Here is a 23,274-nt window from a genome sequence, read left to right on the forward strand (position 1 = left end):
ATAAATCTGCCATCAAAATAAGGAAATTTCATGTATAATGTCTTTGTCTAGAGTTTTGTATTTTTCAGAATGTTGTCTGTGTCCTATGGTGTAAGAAAATTGTCAAAACATGTGAAAATATGAGAGAGTGACAAAAGAAGAGAGACAGAACAGGGGCATTTTTAGGTTTTGAAAAGATCTAGGGCTAAGCCTGCCCAGGTCCAATTTATGGTATAATAAGAAGTTATTTCTTTATTGATTTAAGGCTTTATTCAGTATATGGAAACACTTCCTTGTGTGCAGTAATACTGCAGTAATCACTGCGGCAGTGATAATACTGCTGCAGTGATTATAGTATTTTTATTTCAGTCGGATTTTGTATGCAGGACTTTTACCTCATTGTATTGATGCTTTTACTTGAGAAAAGCATCTAAATATTTCATCTACTACTCTTTTAAAAACTGCTTCAGAGTTTTGAGCGTGTTGCTTTCTCACCCTGTCTTTGAATCAGTTATACAGAATGCCAAATGTGACCCATTACAAATCTATCAGCAAAATGTACTATCAAAAGTAAAAGTTCTCCTTCTGCAGAAAAAAAATGGCCCCTGAGTGATATATTTTTTATATATGACATTATTAGATTTATAACATTGATACATCAATGTGTAAGCAGTAAGAAATCATATTATGCATGGGTTTCACTGTCAGACTCAGACTCTGTGTCATCTATTTCCATTGCTGTTGCTGTTGGTGCAGTGGATTTAGAGGCGGTGCTCTTTCTCCATGCAGTCTTATTGCTCTTGTAGGAGGTCGAGGTGGAGCTAGTTTTAATTATATTATATAAAGTTAGGTGGTTTATCCAGCAGGGGTTGGGCCCCCACCAAAGAATCACAAGATACATTTGGAGGGTTGTGAGATGTTTCAGTTCTGCTACACAAATTTTAACTCATTTTTAGGGAATATTCTCCAATCTTTGCTTTATTTGTGAAATATTTTACCTCTTTGGGCCTCAAACATTTATTCAAATGAAATGGCGTTGTGTGGAAATGAAGTGAGGTGAAGTCACTCTTTGGTGGAACTCCTAACTGCTCACAGACATATGAGATGTGACAATTAAGGGGTCCAAAACACACACTGCTTTTCATAAGTGGTCATACTGGAATCCACTGGTTTAATATGTAACAATGCATTGTATTCTATAAGCTTGTCATATGTTGTTTTATGTAAAATCTTAATCTGATGAATAACTAGTAACTATAGCGTATCTGTTAAATAAATGTAGTGGAGAAAAACATACAACATTTCTCCTCACGCTCAAGTACCATCAACGTGCTTAATTACTTTACATCACTAATTGTACATTTTATTAACATTTTCAAATATTACATTTTTAAAACCTGACTTCATATGTTCATAGAATTTGAAAGTTTTGAGCAACTGATGAATGGGTGTTTTCCTTCAGTTCTACCTGATTCAAGACAAAATATGAAGATAAGATGGAAACCGAGTTGAAATAAACATTTTGGAAGTGCAGATCTGACTGTCATGTATTCATTTTGCATTGTAACACAATGAAATATGAACTCCGGACATATTATTTTTCTTTTGCCTTGTTTTCTCTCCTGACAATGATTCCTCATCAGAGACCTTCTAAATTGGGACTAGTTTCTGCCCCCTAATCACCTCATCTACACACACTCAACAGCACACGCACACACGTATAAAGAGAAAGCTTTAGAAATCATTGAAAACAAATTCAGCCATCATTTCACAGTTTCTCTTCGAATGAGAGAAATCTGCCTCAGCAGCCTCCGACAGAGAAGTAGAGGGTCATTCATCAGGAGAGAGATTAAATCTTGCTCCACTGCTGCTGGATGTTGAGAGTGCTTCATCTTTGGGAGAGGGAATAAAAGGTTTAAGAATCCATCCTTTGAGTAAAGGAAATCATTTCATTTCCTTTTATCACTTGCCAGCATGTGGTGTTGCAGACAGTTAGCAATAAAACAGCTGTTATTGCAAAAATGGTCACAAATAGGTGATAAACAACATGTGCTTTCCACTGAGCCGTAGAATTACAATGCATCAGTTATTACATGCAAGATAGACACAACCTCCATCTGCTGAAGAGGTCAACAAATGTAATGATAGATTCATATGAACCTCCTCTCCAGTATCCCAGCACCAGTTTGTTCAAGTTGCTTCCCATCTGGTAGTACTTTGACTCCATCTACTGGTCAATTTACACAGGTGCAAACATCTCTGTTACAAAAATACACACAATTTCGTCAATGCACAACAACATTTCTGTGGTCTCTTTGTTATACTTTATTGTGTTTGATGGCATCAATGCATAGAAATTATCTACAGAAGATTCAAGTTACATTATAATGTCAAAAATGCAGTGATTGCACTCTGAAGTAATCAGATCATTTACTTCAGTAAAAGAAGCATTACAACAATATTAAAATACTCATGTAAAAGTCATTAACTCAAAATTTAACTTAAGTGAAATGAAAATGGGCAGGAAAATACTGTATACTATTGCTCTATTATTGTATTATTATTACTCACTCAGCAAAATGGCCTCTTTTAATGTTACTTAATTATATTATTATGGATAATCATTACTGATGCATTAAGGCATAAGCAGCATGTTAATGTCAGTGCTGGTCGGCGGTGGAGCAAATCATTTTGTTATATACTGTTGAGTAGTTTAATCTATAAAAATGAATCATGTTTTATGGGTTTGTCATAGATTTTGTGTGTAAAATTTTTATGCTTAAAGTAGTTTCAAATATAAGAGATGTAGCTGTCAAATATATGAAGTTTAGTGAAATGTATCATACTTTCCTCTGAAATGTAGGGGAGTAGAAGTATAAAGTTCTGTATAAGTGCCTTAAAATTGTTCTTCGTCTTGTTCTGGGGTATAGTAGAGTAAATATACTTTCTTTTAAAAAGGGAAATAAGTAATTAAACAAACTAACTAACAACACAGGCAAAGACACTGGTTTATAAGATGGTGTGGTTTGGCTTCCACTTTCACTATTTTTAAAAAAAAAATACAATTTAAGAAACAAATCAAAGAATAACAAATGACTGTTGGTTACAGATGACATGAATGATACGCTGAGAAAATAGTAATTTCACTGAACGCAGATGCGATAATGAAAAATAAACAGTGTATCGTAAGTTTCAAATCAAAGTTACAAAGTGATTTATGGTCACTAAACAACAGGAACAAAGAGGGCACACATATTAGCAAAGTCTTCAGTATTGACTCATGTTGACCTGTTAGGAATAAGCAGGACTGGATCGATGGAGGTTTTGTTTACCTGGTGACAGTGATTTGTAAGAGCAAAAACAATCAATAGCAGTGCAATTAAATCACGTATCAGCCTCCGTCCTTGAGCACTATCAGCTGAAAGATGGACTGTGACCTCAGATAAAAGTGATTATGTAACACACTTACAGGCTACTCTTCATGTACCATTAGTGATGTTCTTCTTTGAAAAGTGGACCAAAACAAGGATTCTTGTCTAATGCCAAACTCTAGCTGCTTTATGCTCTTATCAATTAGCTGTATTTGAGTGATGGGAATATGGTGAGATTACAGGAGTTTTCTATTTAAACAGCAAACCATCATGTGAGGATGAGACGCAGTTACAACTGTTTGCTCTTGATGTGATTTTTTAGTGCCACTTTCTAAAAAGCCCTTTATAAAGGATTTTAATGTTGTAATTAATGGATTTATTTACTACATCATTTATAAGCCTTTAATTCGAACACCTCTTGGGTTGCCATGGTTATGAATAACCCTGCTGGTGTTTATCCTCCTCCAGCATGACACCTGCTATGTCTTGTTATTTTTTTCATTCATCAGGTGACACTTCCAATCAACCCACTCCAGTGGACCGTTTGACCTCTGACCTCGTGGGAAAAGTACTGCAGAGTTAACATTTATAAATAAAGACTTGATGGACTGTCGTCCAGTAAAAAGTCAACTTAACAACTTAACATTTAATTACAGGTGACTGAGCTTTTGCTGCTGGTTTATTAGAAAAGTGAGAAACCTGTGACCCTCATAATGATGATTTATTATTGTGTATTAGAATTAAAACAATTAGAACTTAAAGTTTTTACAAGTGAAACAATGGCTTAAACAACAAAGATGTGAACACTAAATGACTTGATTGATGATTTGATTCGCATGTTAACTCTATGAATACATACTGAATACACACTTACACTCATACACACACAATATCACCCCTACATGTTAGTGTATACACAGTCATATACAATACTTACATAGACACATGCACATACCAGTGGTGGAAGAAGTACTCAGATCCTTTACTTAAGTAAAAGTACCAATACAGCAATGTAAAAATATCCCATTACAAGTAAAAGTCCTGCATGAAAAATCCTACTTAAGTAAAAGTACATAAGTATTATGAGCTTGATGTAGTTAAAGTATTGCAGTAAAAGTAGTAGTTTGGTCCCTCTGACTGATATATTATTATATATGACATCATTAGATTATTAATACTGAAGCATCAGTGTTAGAGCAGCGTGTTACTGTTGTAGCTGCTAGAGGTAGAGCTAGTTTCAACTACTTTATATACAGTTAGCTAGTTTAGTCCAGTGGTTCCCAACATAGGGGTCGGGCCCCTCCAAAGGGTCACAAGATAAATCTGAGAGGTCATGAGATGATTAATGGGAGAGGAAAGAAGAAAAAACAAAGTTCTTTCAGTTTGTGGACTTTTTCTCCAATCTTTGATTTTTGGTGAAATATTGGATCATTTGAACATTTATTGAAATGAAACCATGTGAGAAGTTTAGAGGGAAAAATCACTATTTGGTGGAGCTGTTAACAACTCATAGAAATCTGAAATGTGACCCGACTACACACTGCTTTTTGTAAGACGTCAGAAGACAAAAAGGTTGTAAACTGCTGGTTTCATCTTTAACAATGTGTTGTATTTTAAAAGCTTGTTATATTATCCATTGTGTCAAATGGAAATCTGAAAAGTAACTAAAGCCATCAAATAAATGTAGTGGAGTAGAAAGTATAAAGTAGCAGAAAATGGAAATACAGTACAGTAGTAAGTAAAGTACAAGCACCTCAAAATTGTACTTAAGTACAGTACTCGAGTAAATGTACTTGTAAATATTACTTTCCACCACTGGCACATACACATGTATGCAGTCTGTTTTAGCTGTCCAGTTGTTTTTATCCTGATTACTATTGATTAATTTGTTTGATTGTTTGAACACAATGTTATCTTCATGGTCACTGTGACATGGAATTTTGCAGACTTGGTGGCTTACACTGTTACTTGTCTATTAATAACTCACCACTCAGAGAGATTTTTCACAACCTGGCAGCTCAAAAGTTGTTGTAATTAATGCCTTATGACTGATCTATAAATGATTTGTTAACAATTAATAAAATGTATAAACCCTTTACTGTATAAAGGTGCCTTTTTAGATATTTTTCATGTTGACAACATAAAATTCTGTTTTATGGAGATTTTTTAAAAAATATATAAGGTTTTGGGATTAGGATTAAATAGTGTGTTGTAGATGTGACATTTTCAGTGTCCCATACATGATTCATATATCATAGTATCATCCTAAATTTGTTATTAGCTGACTTTCACACTGGATCTGTCTTTAGCAGCCTTGTAGCTGTTAAGATTTTGAGTTAGTTAGAGGGTTTTTTTTTTATGTGTGTGATATTTTCACGGTTGGCTGCACATCCCGGTGAAGCCCTGCCTTCTGAGATGAGATATAGCCTCCTGCCGGATTACAGCCTGCACGCAGCCCGTGAAGGCTTTATTCTGTTTGAATGAGGAAAACATCGTGTCTGTCTGTCTGAAAGCTGTCACATGGGGCCAAGGAGGAAAAAAAATCGCTTCCTGAAATGATCATCGTCACTTGATGTGTATTGTGTGTGTGTGTATGTGTGTGTGTGTGTGTGTTTTTTTTCTCTCTCTCTCTCTAACGTAATAGGATCGCATCGCGTTTAATTTTCGGATCTTTTGGCTGCGGGTATCGGTGGATGCCGATGATGATAAGCAAAGTTAAAAACGCGATGTCCACTCTGGTGGGAGGGATGATGCCGCACGGACACCACCACAATCATCACTCAGGTGGCGGGCAGACCTGCGGACCGGACAGCCTGCCGCCGCGCTTCCCCTACGGCCGGCCGGATTTCTTGGACCTCACCCCGGAGCTCCTGCAGTACTCCACCGAGCACGCATCACGGCCGGTGCTCACGTTAAAGAGAGGCAGCAGGCTTCCCTGGCAGACGGGATACGCAGAGTGAGTGGTTCAAAGAAACCATTGACAAATTATCCACAAAAAAAAAAAACATCACCAAATGTTGTGTTTTTATTCCTGGTTTGAGGAGTGTCAGGCCTGTGAGGAGGGTTTTTCTGCTGCTGCAGCCTCAGCAGCTCCGAGTGCACTGCAGCAGCTCAGTGATGTCCAGTATGGCCTTTTGCTTTTTGTACAGTTTCTACCTCAGTGTTCCTCCCCTGAGCTGCTGTAAATGACATTTGGAGCAGCGTGTCTGCGCTGTAATTAGTCAAAGCAGCCGCTATCATGACACTGTGGCATTTGTGTTCAAAGGTGTGTGCCTGCAGGGCTCCTCAATTTTAAGAAATGCAAGGCCATGTGAAAATGAAAGCAGGAAATGCAGCTATCATGTTTCAACTAGCCTTTCTGAGTGTTTTCATACGTGCATGATGTTTTTGATATTTAAAAGATACACATAACTGATGACATCTCTCATACTTTCTCTCCTGTGTGCCCAGTCGATTGTCTGTCATTTTTATACACATGCAAAAACACGAGAGGAGCCTATTCAATGTCTGAATCAGTGTGTGAAATACTTGACTGCGTTTGAAGTAGTGACCATTCACAATTGTGAGCTCAAGTGCATAAATCCACTCCAGATGTCCTTGGGTTTACTGCAGGTGCCCTTATGCTCTAATACACCTGCAGTAACTCTCACAGGTAGAAACAATACACCTGCAGTACTCTCTCACGTAGAAACAATGCAGCACTATTTCATTCACACTATTGGCCAGAATGCGCTGTTTGGGCGATTCCACTGAGGAAAAACACTTTCAGACATTCCAGTCTCCCTGAGGAGGGGGTTATGAGGGGCTGAATACCTTCAGTGCTACAGTATGTGGGCTGTACCACTGCGTGTTGCCCACCTCTTCTGGCCCCAGTGTGGGAAACACATACACAAACAAAAACAAGGCTGAGTCATGCAGAGAGACACAAGGGGACAGGGACGAGATCTGTGGCGACAGTCATGTCAGTAGACTTGAATGAGAAAGGTCAAGTGAGGGTGCTGTAATGAAAAAATGGGAGGTTAGTGTGTGAGAATGTGCAGCGTCATCAGTGCTGTCAACTGCTTTCTGAAGCAAATTACTTACATGTAAGTCGCTGAGACTGTAATCACAGCATTAGCGGTGCTGTTTACAACACAACCTAATCGGCTGATGTGATCGCACATCAGTTCTGGCATTACACAGAGTGTAAAAATCCCAAAAAGCCCGCACCCATCAGTGATAAATTATCACATTTGATAGAAGAGAACAAGGGCCAGTGTCAGCCCTGTGAGCAAATCAATCCAAAATCAATGTTCCTTAAAGGATCAGTAATTAACATCTGGAATAGGATTCTGTGTAACAATAATGCCAAATTATTGCTGTAATCCAGTTGTAAATGTTTGTACACCTGAATGAATGTACCATAATATTGACTTGGGATGGATTGGAGAAGTTATTTATTAACTCATGCGGATGATACAGCTCCGATAAGACTATTTAAATCTATCAACAGGTGTTAAATTAACTATGCCGTGTGTGATCTCTTCAGATCAGTCTGGTTGAAATGATAACCTTCCCAGAGCAACATTTATCGGAACATCTATCAGCTTCATCCCTTTTGTTTCCGTTTACTCCCCTCGTGAGGTAATGAGTAGGAACAATGATGGCCAAACAGCGTAGATGGATGCTGTCCAGTTGGAGGCCGCCCCGCTGGCTTACACTCAGACTCTCTTCAACTTCTCCACTTAATTAGTGGCAGGGCAGGAAGTCATTGTGGTGGTAATGAGGATTCGTGGTCATTTGTTGTTGGATAGTCTTGGCCTGGTATTACGCTGATTGAGCACTTTTTTGTTATTCTTTCACTGGGATCTTAAACAAGATTATGTTAGTAAAGGCTTGCAGTGTCATTAGTGTCTCAGTAATTAAACATGCACATAATTTTTATTTACTTATCTTTATAATTACTTTTTGGCAGTTTTGCCTTTATTGGATAGTGGGCGGGGAAGAGGCAGACAGGAAGCAAGGGGAGCGAGAGAGAGAGAGAGATGGGTGTAACGTGCAGCAAAGGTTCCTGGCTGGAATCAAACCAGGGACATTGCAGTTACGTGGCATGCACAGTAACCATTTGGCTACCAGGGGACTCCACTTGTAACCATCTTAAATGTGAAATCTGTCTGTAATTTAACCACTGAACAGGTTTATGATGCTACATTTCTTATTGATGCCATAACACCACTGTGCAACATTTTGTCAGCATAAACACAAGTGCACTTACAGTAAGCTACTTGAAGTGCATTTGTCAAATGGCTATTTGATACTAATATGGAGGCACATTTCCAGGCCCTGACATCATGCAAGAGAGGAGAGAGTGTGAGGAGCGAAGACTCAAGAGGCAGAAAGAAAATGAGTATTCCTGTGCACAGAATGGATACTTTATCTTGATTTAAACCAAAATAATCATGGGAACAAATGTAACACACATTTTATCCCCTCATAATTAGTCTCATAATTAGTCAAACTTCTGAACCACAAATCTATTTATCATTCATAAACACCTCATCAGTCATTTACAAATGGGTGATTAATTCGTAATGAAGCTTTCAGAGAGCAGAGAGAGTGTATACTTTAGGTTTTAGGCTATTTGTTTATGGAAAAAAAAACATTCACAATCAAACTATCTAAAACAGGAGAACATAACAGCCATAATGATTTCAGTGAATGTTACTGAATGTGCAGACTGATGATTGAGTCAAAATGAACCTGGAATACCTGCTATGTACAAAAATGCGCATCAGCTGCACCAAAAAAAAAAAAAAAAAAGTTGAAATATTTCCACTTTTGCATAATCTGGGTCACTTTAGGATAAGTCATATAATTTCAGTCAAAAATAATGTTGTTTAGGGTGTTTTTACTGCTCTCAACTGTGCAAATGGGTCAAATTTGACCTGAACAGTATGTAAGGGTTAAATCACCTATGAAAACGTATAAATGATTATTGTCTGTGACATTTTTGTGACAACATGAATAATACATGAAAAAACAGTTGATTGGAGAGCAACTATAGAGAAAGAGAAGAGCTCAGAGCTGTTTATGATCCTGAAGTGAATAGGTAGGAGACGGGATGAATGGATGATTTTCAACAGAATAACTTCATGCTGGAAAGAAGTGGGATACATGAGTGTTTTTGTTTAGTAAAAATTTTAATCTCTCATGATATTTGTAACATTTTCTTTCATTCAGTGCGTATTATAATGTATTTTTATGTAGTGAACAATATTATTTAATTGGATTTTGTTCAGTTCTTGTTCAGACTTGCATAGTTCATGTGCTTAATTGGCACTATTTTGTGTCCAGATCTTAAATTGATGCTGAGATTCAGTTTACAAGTTGCTGAATGTTATAATGACAATGCTGGCATTTATGTTTCAGTCTGTCCTACCTAGTTATTGTTCTGCTGGAGATTTCTTTGTGTCAGTCTCGTCTGTGAGTTTCACTTTAGCATTGCACCATGGGGTTTGCAAACATGACCAACCACTTCCTCTCCCTAAAAAGGAATTCAAAATATGACTAGACTAATTCTTTGATGTTCAGATGCTTCAGATGAAGATGTTATGTGCTGTACAGGCCTGCAGTGTTTGTCTATCTGCCAAACTTTACCTGTAAAAAAAAAACCTTTCAAAAAGTCCACTGTTATACTCTGAAATGTGCCAGTTTTATGAGCAGAGGAGTTAAAAATACACCTAAAACAGACCAAACCGCTGAAACAGGTCATTTGAAATTCTTTTTTGACCACAAGCAATGCAAAAAAAAAAATATCATCAACAAAGGAAGAATACACAGACAGTTAGAACAATTGTATTCATTTTTCAGACAGTTCAGATTTGTCATTGGAATTATCAACAACTCGAAATCTAAAAGGATTATTTCAGTGATTCTGAGGTTTTGTCATTCACTGGATTACATGCATCACTGATCTACTCCTGATTGAACCACAAAATTGTTTCCACAGAATGGACTTTTTCTCAGTGGGAGGTTTTGATGAGGTGTCAAGTGGATTGCAATATTTCTAAACTGCAGCTTTTTGTAGGAGTTTACGTCTAATAACACCAAATATGGACAGAAAGACATGTTCATCATATTTATAATGATGCTAAAAAGTCCAGCAGCCGCAATGAGAGAATACACGGGAACTCTCAACTTCCTCTTCTGAACTTTCCTTGCATAATACTGTATACAGTAGGAGGGATCACACAATGGCTTTCAGTCACAAGTTGTGGAAACATATGACCATGACTGAAACACAGTTATGCGAAAGAGTTAAGTGACTTGAGCTCCTGGTTAAGAATCACATCCGCCCACGCTACTGACATTATGTTCAATTATAGCTCACTGGGTTCATGTGACTGCATTTAAAAACAAAGAATAACTGCTGATTATTCACTTTCAGAGCGGTGAAACTTTATTAAACCACAAAAATGTAGAAACAAGACACTTTCATTTTCAACGAAAATGTTTTCCTCTAAAACAAGTGTAAAAATTGTGTCAATTTATTGTTTGCTGAACTTTTCCTACTAAATAACATCAGGCTTTTCTGATTTCTAACACTGAAAGAAGGCAGAAAAAGCTAATCATTCCACTAGTATGACATTTTATTCAGACACATTCAGTGTAAAATGTGAAATAATCCTAAAATATTATGTGTTATGTGTTTTTCAACTCGACTAACATACTCTTAGCCTCCAATTTCTGACAGAACGTCACTCTCACTTAGCCAATGTCTTGGTATTTTTGTTGAGGCCATGCACTATCTGTAAGCTCTGGCAACAAGCAGAAAATTGCACTGAAGCTATCAGGTTTGTGTAAAAATTGGCACCAAGTACAGAGAATATGCTTTTCATGTGCTGTTATTGGATGCATCTGTTCTGTCAGAAATTGGAGGCCAACAGTATGTTTAGGCAAGTTGAAAAAGCGGTCACTATCATGCACTATCTGTAAACGCTGGCCACAAGCAGAAAATTGCACAGAAGCTGTCAGATTTGTGTGAAAGTTGGCATGATACTGCATGACCTCAACAAAAACACCAAGGCATTGGCTGAGTGAGAGAGAAGCTATAGTAAACCTAGCAACATGCACAACGGTGCCAAAAAAGAGTGCTGGCAGAACATTGCAGATTTGCTGTGATCATATTCCAATATACGGTAAGGAGTTGTTCTTTCCCAGCCCTGCATGCAGATCTGTGAAAATGTTTTGGCCTTGGCAGAAAGTTTACATGACAATCAGGACACTATAAATTCTTACATGTCATCAGTCGTAATGCAGGGAGTACAGTACAGGACACAGTGCTGCCAGTGCTCTGCTTTCAACTGATTAGAAAGTGGAAGGACTTTTTATAATCCTGATTTGGACAGCAGTTGCATTTTATGCCTCATATTTGGTGCTCTCTGATATCAAAGACTCCAGCCAGGCCGCAGCCATTTTCTATAATGATTGTAATCAGCTAAACTGTTTGGAAAGTGAGAGGTCAAAGGTCATGTTTCAGTGATTACTTTGGGATTCTCCTGTCTCCTTTGTTTGAGCGTACAGTTTTTCCTCTTTCCTTCTCTCTCTCTTTCATTTTTGGTCTCTTGCTCTGTTTCTCTTTCTCTATTTCTTTCCCTGATGCTCCCAGCAGTAACTGATAAATTACTAATCCTCTCTCTGCAGAAGTTTCTCAGGGAATCTTAATGACAATATTCAAATTACTGTAATTGCGCAATAGGTATTATGCCGTATTATCCAGCTAATGTGGCATTTATCTATAATTGAAACTGGAAAATGTTATGTAATATGCCAGGATGAGGCCCAAACTGCAGCCTCTCCAAGTCAGCCTCATGTGGCAGCTTAAAGGACTATACCAGTGAATAATCCAGCCTGTATACTACAAATCACATATACTTCACAACACAGTGAACCAAATATAAACCATTATGTACAGTATGGAAGTCAATTAGCAGGTGTAATCCATTTAAGTTAAAGCTGCCTTAATCAATATTTCTCTATTAACCATGGATTAAATGCCTTTGACTAATGTGAAAGGTGTTGCTCACAGTGTTAACCACCCGCCCCCCAAAAAAATTATCATTAGACTATTCAGTTCCCCTCAGCTCTACAGAGCATTTTAGTGTCTTTCAGTTCTGGTTTTGCTGCCCACAATTTTACTGTTTTTTGTTACACTTTTATCACTCGCATCAGTTTCTAGCTGCAGCATGTAGTTTTTTTCTGTCCAGCACAAAATAGCGGACAGACAATGTTAGCAACTAGCTGGTGAACATGTTGTAGCATTTAGCAGCTTAAGAATCAGATAACATAGAGCTAACAATAGAGTGAATGTTAAACATTTATTTGACAGGTAACAAGAAACTTAACTCCAGACAAATGCTAATGTTACTTAGTATCTGCTGGATGTGTAAGCAAGAAACTGTTTATTAATAAGTTTGCATCAACATAAAATGGAAGTAATATAAGATGATAATATATTAATGTGTTTAGCTTGTTCCACTGTCCCAATTGGCCAAAAATCGATCAATGCAGATTTTAAGTGCAGAATGATTTGATAAGTCTTCAATGTACTACCATAGTACAAAGATAATGTAATCCATCACTTTAATCTGTGATGGGTTTAACAACTCAATGGAGTTTCAAGAATCTGCTGATTGATTTTCATACTTTATGGATTAAACACAAACCAATGGATGTGTGGAACAGTAGGGAAAATATATCTAATCAAGTAATCAAGTCTAAAATTGTACACCATGCATATGAAAATGTTTGGCAAAAATGTAGTGAAAGTAAACATGATTCGTAGAGCTGGAACATGCCAAAACAGTATGATCACACTAAATTTGTATTTAAATTTGTGATCCATTTTCCATCCATCCATTTTCTGCCGCTTATCCAGGACTGGGTCGCAGTGGCATTAGACTGAGTAAGGAATGAATTTGTGATTTGAGATTGTTTTAGCATGCACCTGTTGTGACACCTACCTACAGAGTTCAAGCTGTAACTGGATGTTTTATTACTATTTATTGCTATTTTTCACAGATAAAGCTGCTAAGCATAGTTTCCTGCAGCCTCACCACTCTTTTCATCACTGTTACCTCCAGTGAACACTGCGGCAGCGCACACCAGGATGGATGATGCTGCTAGAGTATGAAACAGTGCATTACTCTAAAGCCATTATCCTCCACAGGCATCAGCTCATAATAAAAACACTTAATCCCTCCTGCAAGTTCCCTCTGGGACATGACTGCATCCTGCTGCCCCACTTTTTTCCTCACTGTTCGTCTCTCTCCATCTTTCTGGCTGCAATTATGTTTTCGTGTGGTTAGAGGAAAGAGAAAGCAAACTCTATAAATCATCTGACTCAAGTCTCACTTTTCTTTCTCGCGTCTTTCTCCACCAGGGTGATCAATGCGGGGAAAAGCATGCTGAACGAGGACCAGGCCTCTTGTGAGAAACTGTTCGTGAAGAAGCCGACCGGCAAACACCGCAACTCCACTCTGCTGGAGGACAATGGGGTGAGCGAAGGACAAAGTCCTGAACGTCAAAACAGGAGTCACAGAATGAGGGATGAAATGTCTGCAATAAATTACCAGTGATAATGTTTTTGAATCTGACATCAGTTAAGTCCTGAAGAAGGTGAACGTCAATGAAGGGTATTTGGATTTCTTGTTAAAACACAATGAAGTCTGAGCAGTAGTGCATTTAAATTGTAATTGCCTCACACCATCTGTGCATGCATTGCAGTTATCAGATACCCAATAGTGGTGTCTTCGTATCTTATTTGGTATTGATGGATTCACCTTGTTATTTGTGTTCACCTCAGATACTCGTGGGACTTCTCATTTTTCACTATACACGTTCATTTAGATGTCTGATTAATCCTTTACTGTTCCTCATCTTGTTATCACAAACCAAAGTATCAGAAACAAGTTCCAGCTTTGTAATAAAGAATATTTAGACCTCTATGTCAAGAAATGACCCGCAAAGAAGACAAATTGAAGAAGTAAAAATTTTACTTCTTCAATTTGGCCTTTTGTCTCAACTTGTCGTCTGTGTGAAGTTTAAAACTAGTTTAGTTTAGTTTAGTTTAGTTTAGTTTAGTTTAGTTTAGTTTAGTTTAGTTTAGTTTAGTTTAGTTTAGTACAGGGACCATGTACATAATGTAGTCGTAAGCAGTATTTATTAATGTATTTGACAACTATAACTCCTTCTGTGGACATCCATAACTGAGTGCAGGTATATAAACGGATAATGAACGACTATTTAGTACAGTTGTGGTCATATAAAATTTTTATATAAATTCTATAAAATTTGATCTGCTTACAGCTACATTATAGTGTGTTATAAACTATTTATTACATCTTTATATTCTGCTTATAAATGTGAAGTAGGGTGACTTAAAGTAAAGTGTTACCCCATTAACTCTTCAGGTCAATATGTCTGTTAGACCCTCAACTCCTGAAAGACCTGCACACACACACGCACACGCACACGTCCATTTAGTGTAAATGAATTACATCATCCCTTGTTTCGCCCCTCCCCCGCTCATTTCCAGCATCAGAGGGGAAAGCAGATGTCTTGTGCGTGTTCATCTGTTAGTCAGTCGGGCCAACTCGGCTTGTAAACACGCCTGCCAACACAAAAGGTGGCAACGCCTTTTCATATCCCATCGCATCATCGTAGAGCATTAAAAAGCCCTCAGATGAAGATAATCTTCCAGTAGTCTTTCCATTGCTTGTGTAGATCCTCTTTGGACAAGAATCACAAAACATTTGATTTATACTATAGGATAATAATATTTTTTATGTTTTATATTTTATATGGCCAGTGTGCTATTCTTCCAGTAAAACAATTCTGTTATTTATATTGTTCTATATTGTTTTTGACTTTTATGACACCATATAAAAGCTCAAAATAAAATCTTTATATCTTGACAGCTTTACCAAAATATTATAATATAGATTTACTGCAACTGAGGTTCAGTAAGACCTGAAATGGAAGAAACATATTGCTTAGAATTAAAAATGTCACCAGAGCCTCTAAACCCTCACAAATCTGTGCCTTCTGGCTCAGAGTTGTAATCTCATGGGAGATTTTTAAACCACACCCGTAACCATAGGAATTAATATTTTTTCTATGATTTATATAATATATCACTGTTACTGTTTTTATATTTATTCTATACCTTTTATGTCCATATCACTTGTTTTAGGACGGCACAGGAATCCCTCTCCACTTCTGGGGCGTGTTTGATGGACATGCAGGTAGCGGAGCCGCCATCATGGCCTCCAAGCTTCTTCACCGCCTCATCAGAGACCGTTTGGGAGAAATCTGCCACTTGTTGGAGAACCCCAACAGTGTGCCTCCTATCTGCTTGGCCAAGAACGGCAGCCCATACCAGGCGGAGACAAAGAAGGGAGCCGAAAAGGAACCAGAAGACCCCGATGCTGTCACCGACTCCTCAGTGCGCTTTCACATGGAGAAGGTTGTCAGTTTGGAGAGCCTGGTGATGGGAGTCATAGAGACCGCCTTCAAACAGATGGTGAGCAGATGTTAGCCAACAGTGCATGCAGGAAAACAAGAAAACAATCCTTTGCCCATTTGTAAGCTGCATATTTAATTCTTTCACTGCCTTTTAATTTTTTTTCTGGGGTTTTTCTGGGTGGATGAGTATCCAAACCTGACTTACTGTGGAAAAGATGTTTCTGTTCTGCTCTCTCTTTCTGGTTTAGATGATACTGATAATAACCTACAGCTGAGGCTTCTTCAAAGCCTCCTTGTTTCTCTACATTAGCGCTGCTGTTTTGTTTTAAATATGAATATGTATGGAGAAAATAATTAGCTATACAGTGTGATCAGAGGCAGAGTGAGTTCTTAAACCTCTGAGATTTTGTGGCCTTTTAATTTAACTTTGATTTTTCTCATTTTATTTCAGGATGACCTAATTGAAAAGGAGAAAGCATCCTATGCCATCTCTGGCGGGTGTTGTGCCTTAGCTGCCATCCATATGATGGGGAAACTCTATGTAGCCAATGCTGGAGATAGCAGGTGAGAGTTTAGCTGTATCAAAGTCTCTGCACTGCTCTGCACCATGTACTGTAGAAATTATTTAAAACTAATTTAACTGAAGGGTTTTTATAAAGATAGAAAATGTAATTCACTCTCCAGTGTTCAACATATGGGGCTTTATACTTGGAGCTTCTTGTGCCACCTGGGGTTCACTTTGCATACTGCAGCATAATGCAGCCCTCTTCTCCACCACCACCAACCTTTTCATATTAGCTGTTTGTGAAAAATAAGAAAAAGGAAAATGTAATTCTGTCTGTGTGAATTTTCTCACTCTTTTCTCCCCTCCCTCTTTGTCTCTGCAGGGCTATAATCATACGAAATAATGAAGTTGTTCCCATGACTAACGAATTCACACCTGAGTCAGAGAGACAGCGGCTACAGTATCTGGTATTCTTATCTTTTATGGTACACATGACTAACAAAACCAGTGTGCTGAGGGGATTTTTCTCACAGGCTTTAAGCAGTTGATTGATTTGACTTTGATTGATTTTCTTTTATTTTCATGGCATGCACACAAGGTGCCCAGCCCTCATGGGTTTACAAGACATTGAAAGTACAGCAGTGGTCAAACATTTATTTAAATTATAAAATTACGGATTCTTGTACAGCTTGGTCTTCAACAATATATTCTTCCTTCTCTCCCAAGCTTGGCAAATAAAATCTGCTACAAAAAAAGGTTCCCTTCCTGAAGCACAACTCAAGTTTTTCATAATCATCCAAAGAAATCAACATAAATGGAGGGCATTTTACTAAAAGTACATCCTTTACATCCTCATGGACAGGACAGTAAAACAAAAATGAACCTCATTCTCAGTTTCTTCTAGCTCACACAACAAAGTCTCCTCTGAAGTGGCATTAAACCTGCCAGTCTCTAAGTTGATCTTTGTAAGTTTAGTTGAGAAAGATAAGCAGGCAACCTGCAGAAGAGGAAGGAAATCCTCTCTTGCGCTAACATAAATTGCTTCAGTTGCCTGTTTTAGTAGCTGGTTGTAGTTCTGAGTCAGGGAGTGGGTGGATGATGTTTGTTGCTAAAACGGGGAGCTGTTCTGTGCCTTCAGTATGCAGCATACTGTACTGCAAGGCTCCTGTTCTACAAGCAGTTTTCTTCAGCTTCTTTCTGTTTTGTAAGAGCTATTGAGTTGTGACAGACATTTAGACTTGAGTAAAGGTTTTTACTCTGTAGTTTGATGTGACCTGCCCCATTTTGTGTGTCACTCCAGGGTTTCCTGAGGCCAGAGCTCCTGGGCAATGAGTTCACTCACATTGAGTTCCCCCGGAGGATCCAGCACAGTGAGCTGGGCAAAAAGATGCTCTACAGAGACCACACCATGACTGGCTGGTAAACCTGGAGATCCTTTTCATTCACATTTCTGACAGTTAATTATGTTTTGAGTGAACTCTTCACATAGGATTTTCAAACTAGGGGCATTATCAATTCATCTGCCATTTATTTTCCTAATAAATTGATTATACATTCAGTCTATATAATGTCACAGCTTTCCAAAAGATCAAGTTGACATATTCAAGGTGCTTGTCAGGTCAAAACGCAGGTATTCACTTTTGAAAAAAAAGCAAATATTCACACTTGAGAAGTTGGATAACTAATCATTTAACCTATATTACAAACATGCTTACATCTGAGATCTGTTGGCTTTGTTGCAGGGCTTATAAGACAATTGTTGAAGATGATCTGAAATTCCCACTGATATACGGAGAGGGTAAAAAGGTAAGAAGAAACCTAACGTACTGAACTGGATACACAAATTCTTGTAGAGATTTCTAAATATTAAGCTGCTGACAGTTTCTACTCAGTAATAATTCAATCACAATATGTACGTAACATGCGTATTTATAACAGGTTGTCTACATCTAATACATTATTGTATCACCAAGCTATCTTATTATATACTTTGTATATGCAGATAATTCAATTCAATTAAGCATTTTCACATCTATAATTCATTTGTGTAATTCTGCCACGTCTGCCTGGGGAGAAATGCATAATGCACCTCATTTTCATTATTGTCTAAGAGAACATGGTCTTCACTTAATAATCCCTCATAAGTGGATTTTCCTTGAACTGAAGCACATCTCAAACCAGTAACCTACATTATTATGTGTGTGTGTGTGTGTGTGTGTGTGACCCTACTGTGTGATTGTGTGTTTGTGTATACAGGCACGTGTCATGGCAACAATCGGAGTGACCCGTGGGCTCGGAGATCATGACCTGAAGGTGTACAACTCCAACATTTACATAAAGCCCTTCCTCTCTTGCGTCCCTGAGGTGAGTGCGATGAGTCAGAAGCAAAGTTGGCTGTCAGGGCTGCCGGAGGAGTCGCCTCGACATCATTGCTTTAGCCTCCTCGGAGCCTTTTGCTCGCATATGAATAGCTGTTGAGCTTCACTTTGTTGCCTGTTGCTCAAAGCTGTGTCTCATAATGGGCCTTTAGAAACTCAGATATGAGAGAGACGTTAGAAGTGCACACAACCTTTTTTTTTAAATCTCTTCCTACACATGATAGCACTTCTCATTTTTGTTGTATGGTGTTAAAATAGCCTCTACCTCTTTTGTTAGATTTTACTTTTTCATTTCCTTTCCAAACATTGTCAGCATTGCTCAGCATTACGGGAACATCATCAGGTCTCTATTCCCTGAAATGTGCTTATCTGACTACATTAAGTGGCTTAGTGTCTAAAATGTAAATGAATATGAGCAGCTTTATGGAGCAAATGGAGGTTATGTCCCTTGCATGCAAGCATGTGTTCTCTAATCTTTCTGTACATTACTGGACACAATTCAAAATGTTTTTATAAATCATGACACCGTAATGAATCAAATATTGATCAAGAAAAATGTCTTGATGTCACAGGTGCAGGTTTATAACATGGATGAAAACAAACATGGCCCTGACGACGTTTTGGTCATGGGCACAGATGGATTGTGGGACGTCACAACAGACAGGGAAGTGGCAGATGCTGTGTCAGCCTACTTATCCTGCTGTGACCCCTCTGATCCCATGAGGTATGCAGTCTGCCAAGTAATCCTTTACATTAGGCTTTTGTTCTTGCTGTATGATCTGTCATGTGCCGTGCGAACATGTTCAGGAAAATTAGATGTAAGCGGCAGTTTCGTAAATCCACTGTGAAGTAAGATCAGTGGTGTAATGTTCAACTTATTATGTCCACTAGGTGGTGACACATTTTTAGGTATCATATATATAGTTATAGTATATGCAGTATATATACACTCTAGCACTTTATTAAGAACATCTGTTCAGTCTAATCCAATATAACAGATCTGCCATAAATTCTACTTTTTTCAGTGTTTGTTGACATTGTACCCTTATGTGTGTTAATGGAGTGGACAAAATATTAGGAACAAAGTAACAAAGTAGAATTATCACCTTTCTGACAATTTCAGCAATAACTGAAAATGTGTACGTTTTATAAAAATAGAATTTATGGCAGAGCTGTTGGATTGGTATGTTTCACAGCAGGAGATAAAATGACAAACCTATCACTTAACACTCAAAAAAGAGCTTATACCTTCTTACAACTATGTTAAAGTGTATTATAACCTGTTTGATTAATGTTTATATAAAATAAAGTGTTACCCTTCATCAGCAGTGGACAAAAATCAGGAAACATTAGTCTGATATTCTTACTTGATTGAATATGAATCCGTATTTTGTATGTGTGTTTGTGCTTATCTGTAATTACAGAGTGCGTCTCACTGTTGTAATGACTGTTTATGCTTTTTGCCCTCTGTGTGTTATTCAGGTATACACTGGCAGCCCAGGATCTGCTGATGAGGTCAAGAGGAGTGCTGAAAGAGCGTGGCTGGCGGCTACCCAATGAAAAACTGGGCTCAGGTGATGACATCACTGTATTTGTCATCCCGCTGGCAGGACACGAGTCAGAGACATGACAAGGTGCTGTGGCAGCCGCTATGACAGAGCTGACTCTTCAGGGTCCCTCCAAGCTCCTTAAACCCCGGACTGACGGGGCTGCGAGAGAAGATAACACCTTTGTCATAGGGAAGACTCGGGTATGAGCAGCACCTTCATCAACCACTAGATCGGACCCAGTCCCAGCCGCTTCACTTCAACCCGACCCAGGAGCAGTCACCCATCTCCTTTGGTTGGTCTCAGTCATGTAAACAAAAGATTTTCAGTGACATTGTAAGAGAAGTCACACTCTTCCTCCCAGACCTGCTGTTTGTGACGGTTGCCAGTGAGAATTAAATCCTTGTAGTATTTTCTTTCCTGTTTTTGTTCGACGCTGGACTGCTACTCAAACCTTTGAATGGATTGTGCATTTTCATGTCATGCCCTGAATGTGACTCCCTTTTGTAAAAAAAAACAAAACAAAAAAGAAAAAAGTCCTCCTGAAGTTTCACAATCAATATTGTAAAGGGGATTGCAGAATGTGAGGAAACCAAAGAGGTGCCTTTAAGGCATAAGGATGGAAATATGTACAAATGAATGAATAAAACAATAAGACAAAGAAAAAGTCCATTAGATACATGTCTGTACATTAAACACAAATGGAAGTTTACTGAGGTAAAAACAGAGGAATGGACCTTTTTTTCAGCGATGGACCCACACAGAATCAGTTGAGTCTGTATTGCTGTATTTCCTTTGTCAATGCTGAATGAATGACAACACCTGAGGCACTTGAAGAATGTCGGACATGCTCTGTGGTAGCCTGTTGATTTGTGATGCGGTGTATCTTTTTATTGAATGTGTTCATAGATCTTTTGTTTTGTTTTGTTTTGTTACAGTTAAGAGAACAGAGGGTTGTATATATGTTCAGTAAAACGTAAAGGAACAGGATCATTGGTTTTCATTAACTACATGTTTTCTTTTGTTTAACCCTCAGAGGAGAAAAAGTAATGTGTTCTCATAAATGTGTCGGTATAGTAAGATGTGATAAACTTCACACATATGCCTTATTAAAAGATGAAAGGGACTTGGGAGTTTTTTTCTTCAGATGCACTAAATTAGATCCTTGTAAAAATGGCAAAAATATATTGTATGCCCTTAAATGTACCGTATACCTCTTTTGTACCATTTTTGTTAATGTCATGTTATTTAGATTATCCATATATTTTTAAAGAAAACTTTGGTTGTATCAGAAGTTTTATTTTTATGTTTCTATCCATAACTGTTTGTTTAGAGAGATGGTTTGTCCTAGAAATTGAGCTACCAAAATGTGAGGTAGAGGGATAATGTGTACCAGTTTAGAAATAAATCAGATTTTTCCCATTTGTTTTGAACTCTTTTGTCTCTGACTCAGTCTCATGTACTTCTCAAACGGAAATGAACTTTTGGTGTGGCCGACTCATGAGTCAGAACAGTTCAGACTGACAATTAAATTACTGAGTGTTCAATTTCTAAGTATTTCAACTTCCCTCTTTACTGACTCCTGACATCAATGTCATGAGCATTATGAGTTGGTATTGAAGTCAGGATTTATTTAATGACATGTTCACATAATTCATTTCCCAAGAGAGGAGATTCTGTTTTTTCACATATTTTTCAGGGGCTAAGAAGTTTACAAAATTTGTATGAACTGATTTTAAAAAAAATGAAAAATAACCATAAAATAGGAGCATTGTTTATGGTTCAGAAATGATTAACGGATGACTGAATAAGTACTCATTGTCCGTTCAATTATTTAAGTTGAAGCACAGAAGGATTATCATGAAACTGCACCTAAACTATCAAAAGTAAAAGTACTCGTGATGCAAAATGTGGCACATTATTGTATATATATTAACTACATTATATTAGATACAGCATTTTCATGAAGCAAGTCAAATTGAGTTTAAAGGCACTTATTGTCCACCCACACAGGAAAAAAACATTAGCTCCAACACTGCAAAAGCAACATTCATATGAAGCCACATGAAACCGTTATCTTGGTTATCCGTTCACAAGTCATGGCCCGCAGGGCTACGCAAAGAGAACAAGAAAGAAAGAAAAGAGCAGGCACATTTTTCATTCTCATTAGTAAATGATGTACTATGATGAGCTCACATTAATCTTTGAATCATTCTGACCAGCTGTAACCTGAACAAAGATCTTATCAGCCACAGAAACTGAAAACACCTGTGGCTCTGCAGGGCCTTTGATGAATACTAATCCATCATATTTTATGGGCTAATAATGTATGTTCTGTATGTAAAATTTATAAATATATAACTAACTGTCAAATAAATGTAGAGTACATGTATAAAGTATCATAAAATGGAAGCACATGTACCTCAAAATTGTACATAGGTACTTGAGTAAATGCTCATAGTGACTTTCCATCACTGCAGATTCGTCAGTGAAAGAGAAAAAATTAATTCACCATGATATTTGGGTGTCAGGTATAGTGAAAACAGTTGCAGCCCTAATTATTTTATAATTTAGAGACATGTTGATGCTGAATGTTCAGCTATGTTCATACTGATCAGACACAAAGCTCACAGGTCTGCAACACACCTGCAGGAAGTGACTGTTCCCAGATGAAGTCAGTGGCGGAGGGTTTCATTAGAGATCCACACTGGTGAGATCCACACCCATTATCCCTCCTGTTGCACGAGTCCTCTTGTACTACGGATGATGTCATCTTTGACCGGGGAGGGGAGGAGGGACCTGGGTGACTCGAGCGCCTGCAACAGCTCCGTCAAGTCACCAATAACAACACCGGAAGTAAGGGTGTTTTGCCTTCAAAATAAGATTCTCAACCTACAATGTAAACTTTAATGTTGCTTTGGGGGGAAAACAAGTGTATAAAACAAAACAATTCATGTTGATTATTTGATATAAGTAATAAATTAATATCA

General features: G+C 37.9%; 1 protein-coding gene across 1 annotated transcript; it reads left to right on the forward strand.

Moving 5' to 3' along the window:
* Positions 1 to 5,765: 5,765 nt before the first annotated feature.
* ppm1j (protein phosphatase, Mg2+/Mn2+ dependent, 1J) lies at positions 5,766 to 21,706 on the forward strand. The gene is made up of 10 exons (XM_067586734.1): positions 5,766 to 6,306; positions 13,771 to 13,885; positions 15,583 to 15,912; positions 16,306 to 16,418; positions 16,742 to 16,826; positions 17,660 to 17,778; positions 18,102 to 18,165; positions 18,616 to 18,723; positions 19,310 to 19,461; positions 20,220 to 21,706. Exons 1-10 carry the CDS (start codon positions 6,044 to 6,046, stop codon positions 20,365 to 20,367), a joined length of 1,497 nt encoding a protein of 498 aa, XP_067442835.1. The 5' UTR covers positions 5,766 to 6,043; the 3' UTR covers positions 20,368 to 21,706.
* The last annotated feature ends 1,568 nt before the right edge of the window (positions 21,707 to 23,274 follow it).

The sequence above is a fragment of the Thunnus thynnus genome, chromosome 4, assembly GCF_963924715.1.
Source record: "Thunnus thynnus chromosome 4, fThuThy2.1, whole genome shotgun sequence".
Lineage (NCBI taxonomy): Eukaryota > Metazoa > Chordata > Actinopteri > Scombriformes > Scombridae > Thunnus > Thunnus thynnus.

Bases quoted from the DNA above. Each gene is read 5' to 3' on its own strand.
- ppm1j (XM_067586734.1), top strand. From the start codon at position 6,044: ATGCCGATGATGATAAGCAAAGTTAAAAACGCGATGTCCACTCTGGTG. The intron at 6,307-13,770 runs GTGAGTGGTTCA...TTTCTCCACCAG, and splicing joins TGGCAGACGGGATACGCAGA to GGTGATCAATGCGGGGAAAA. The intron at 18,724-19,309 runs GTGAGTGCGATG...TTGATGTCACAG, and splicing joins TCCTCTCTTGCGTCCCTGAG to GTGCAGGTTTATAACATGGA.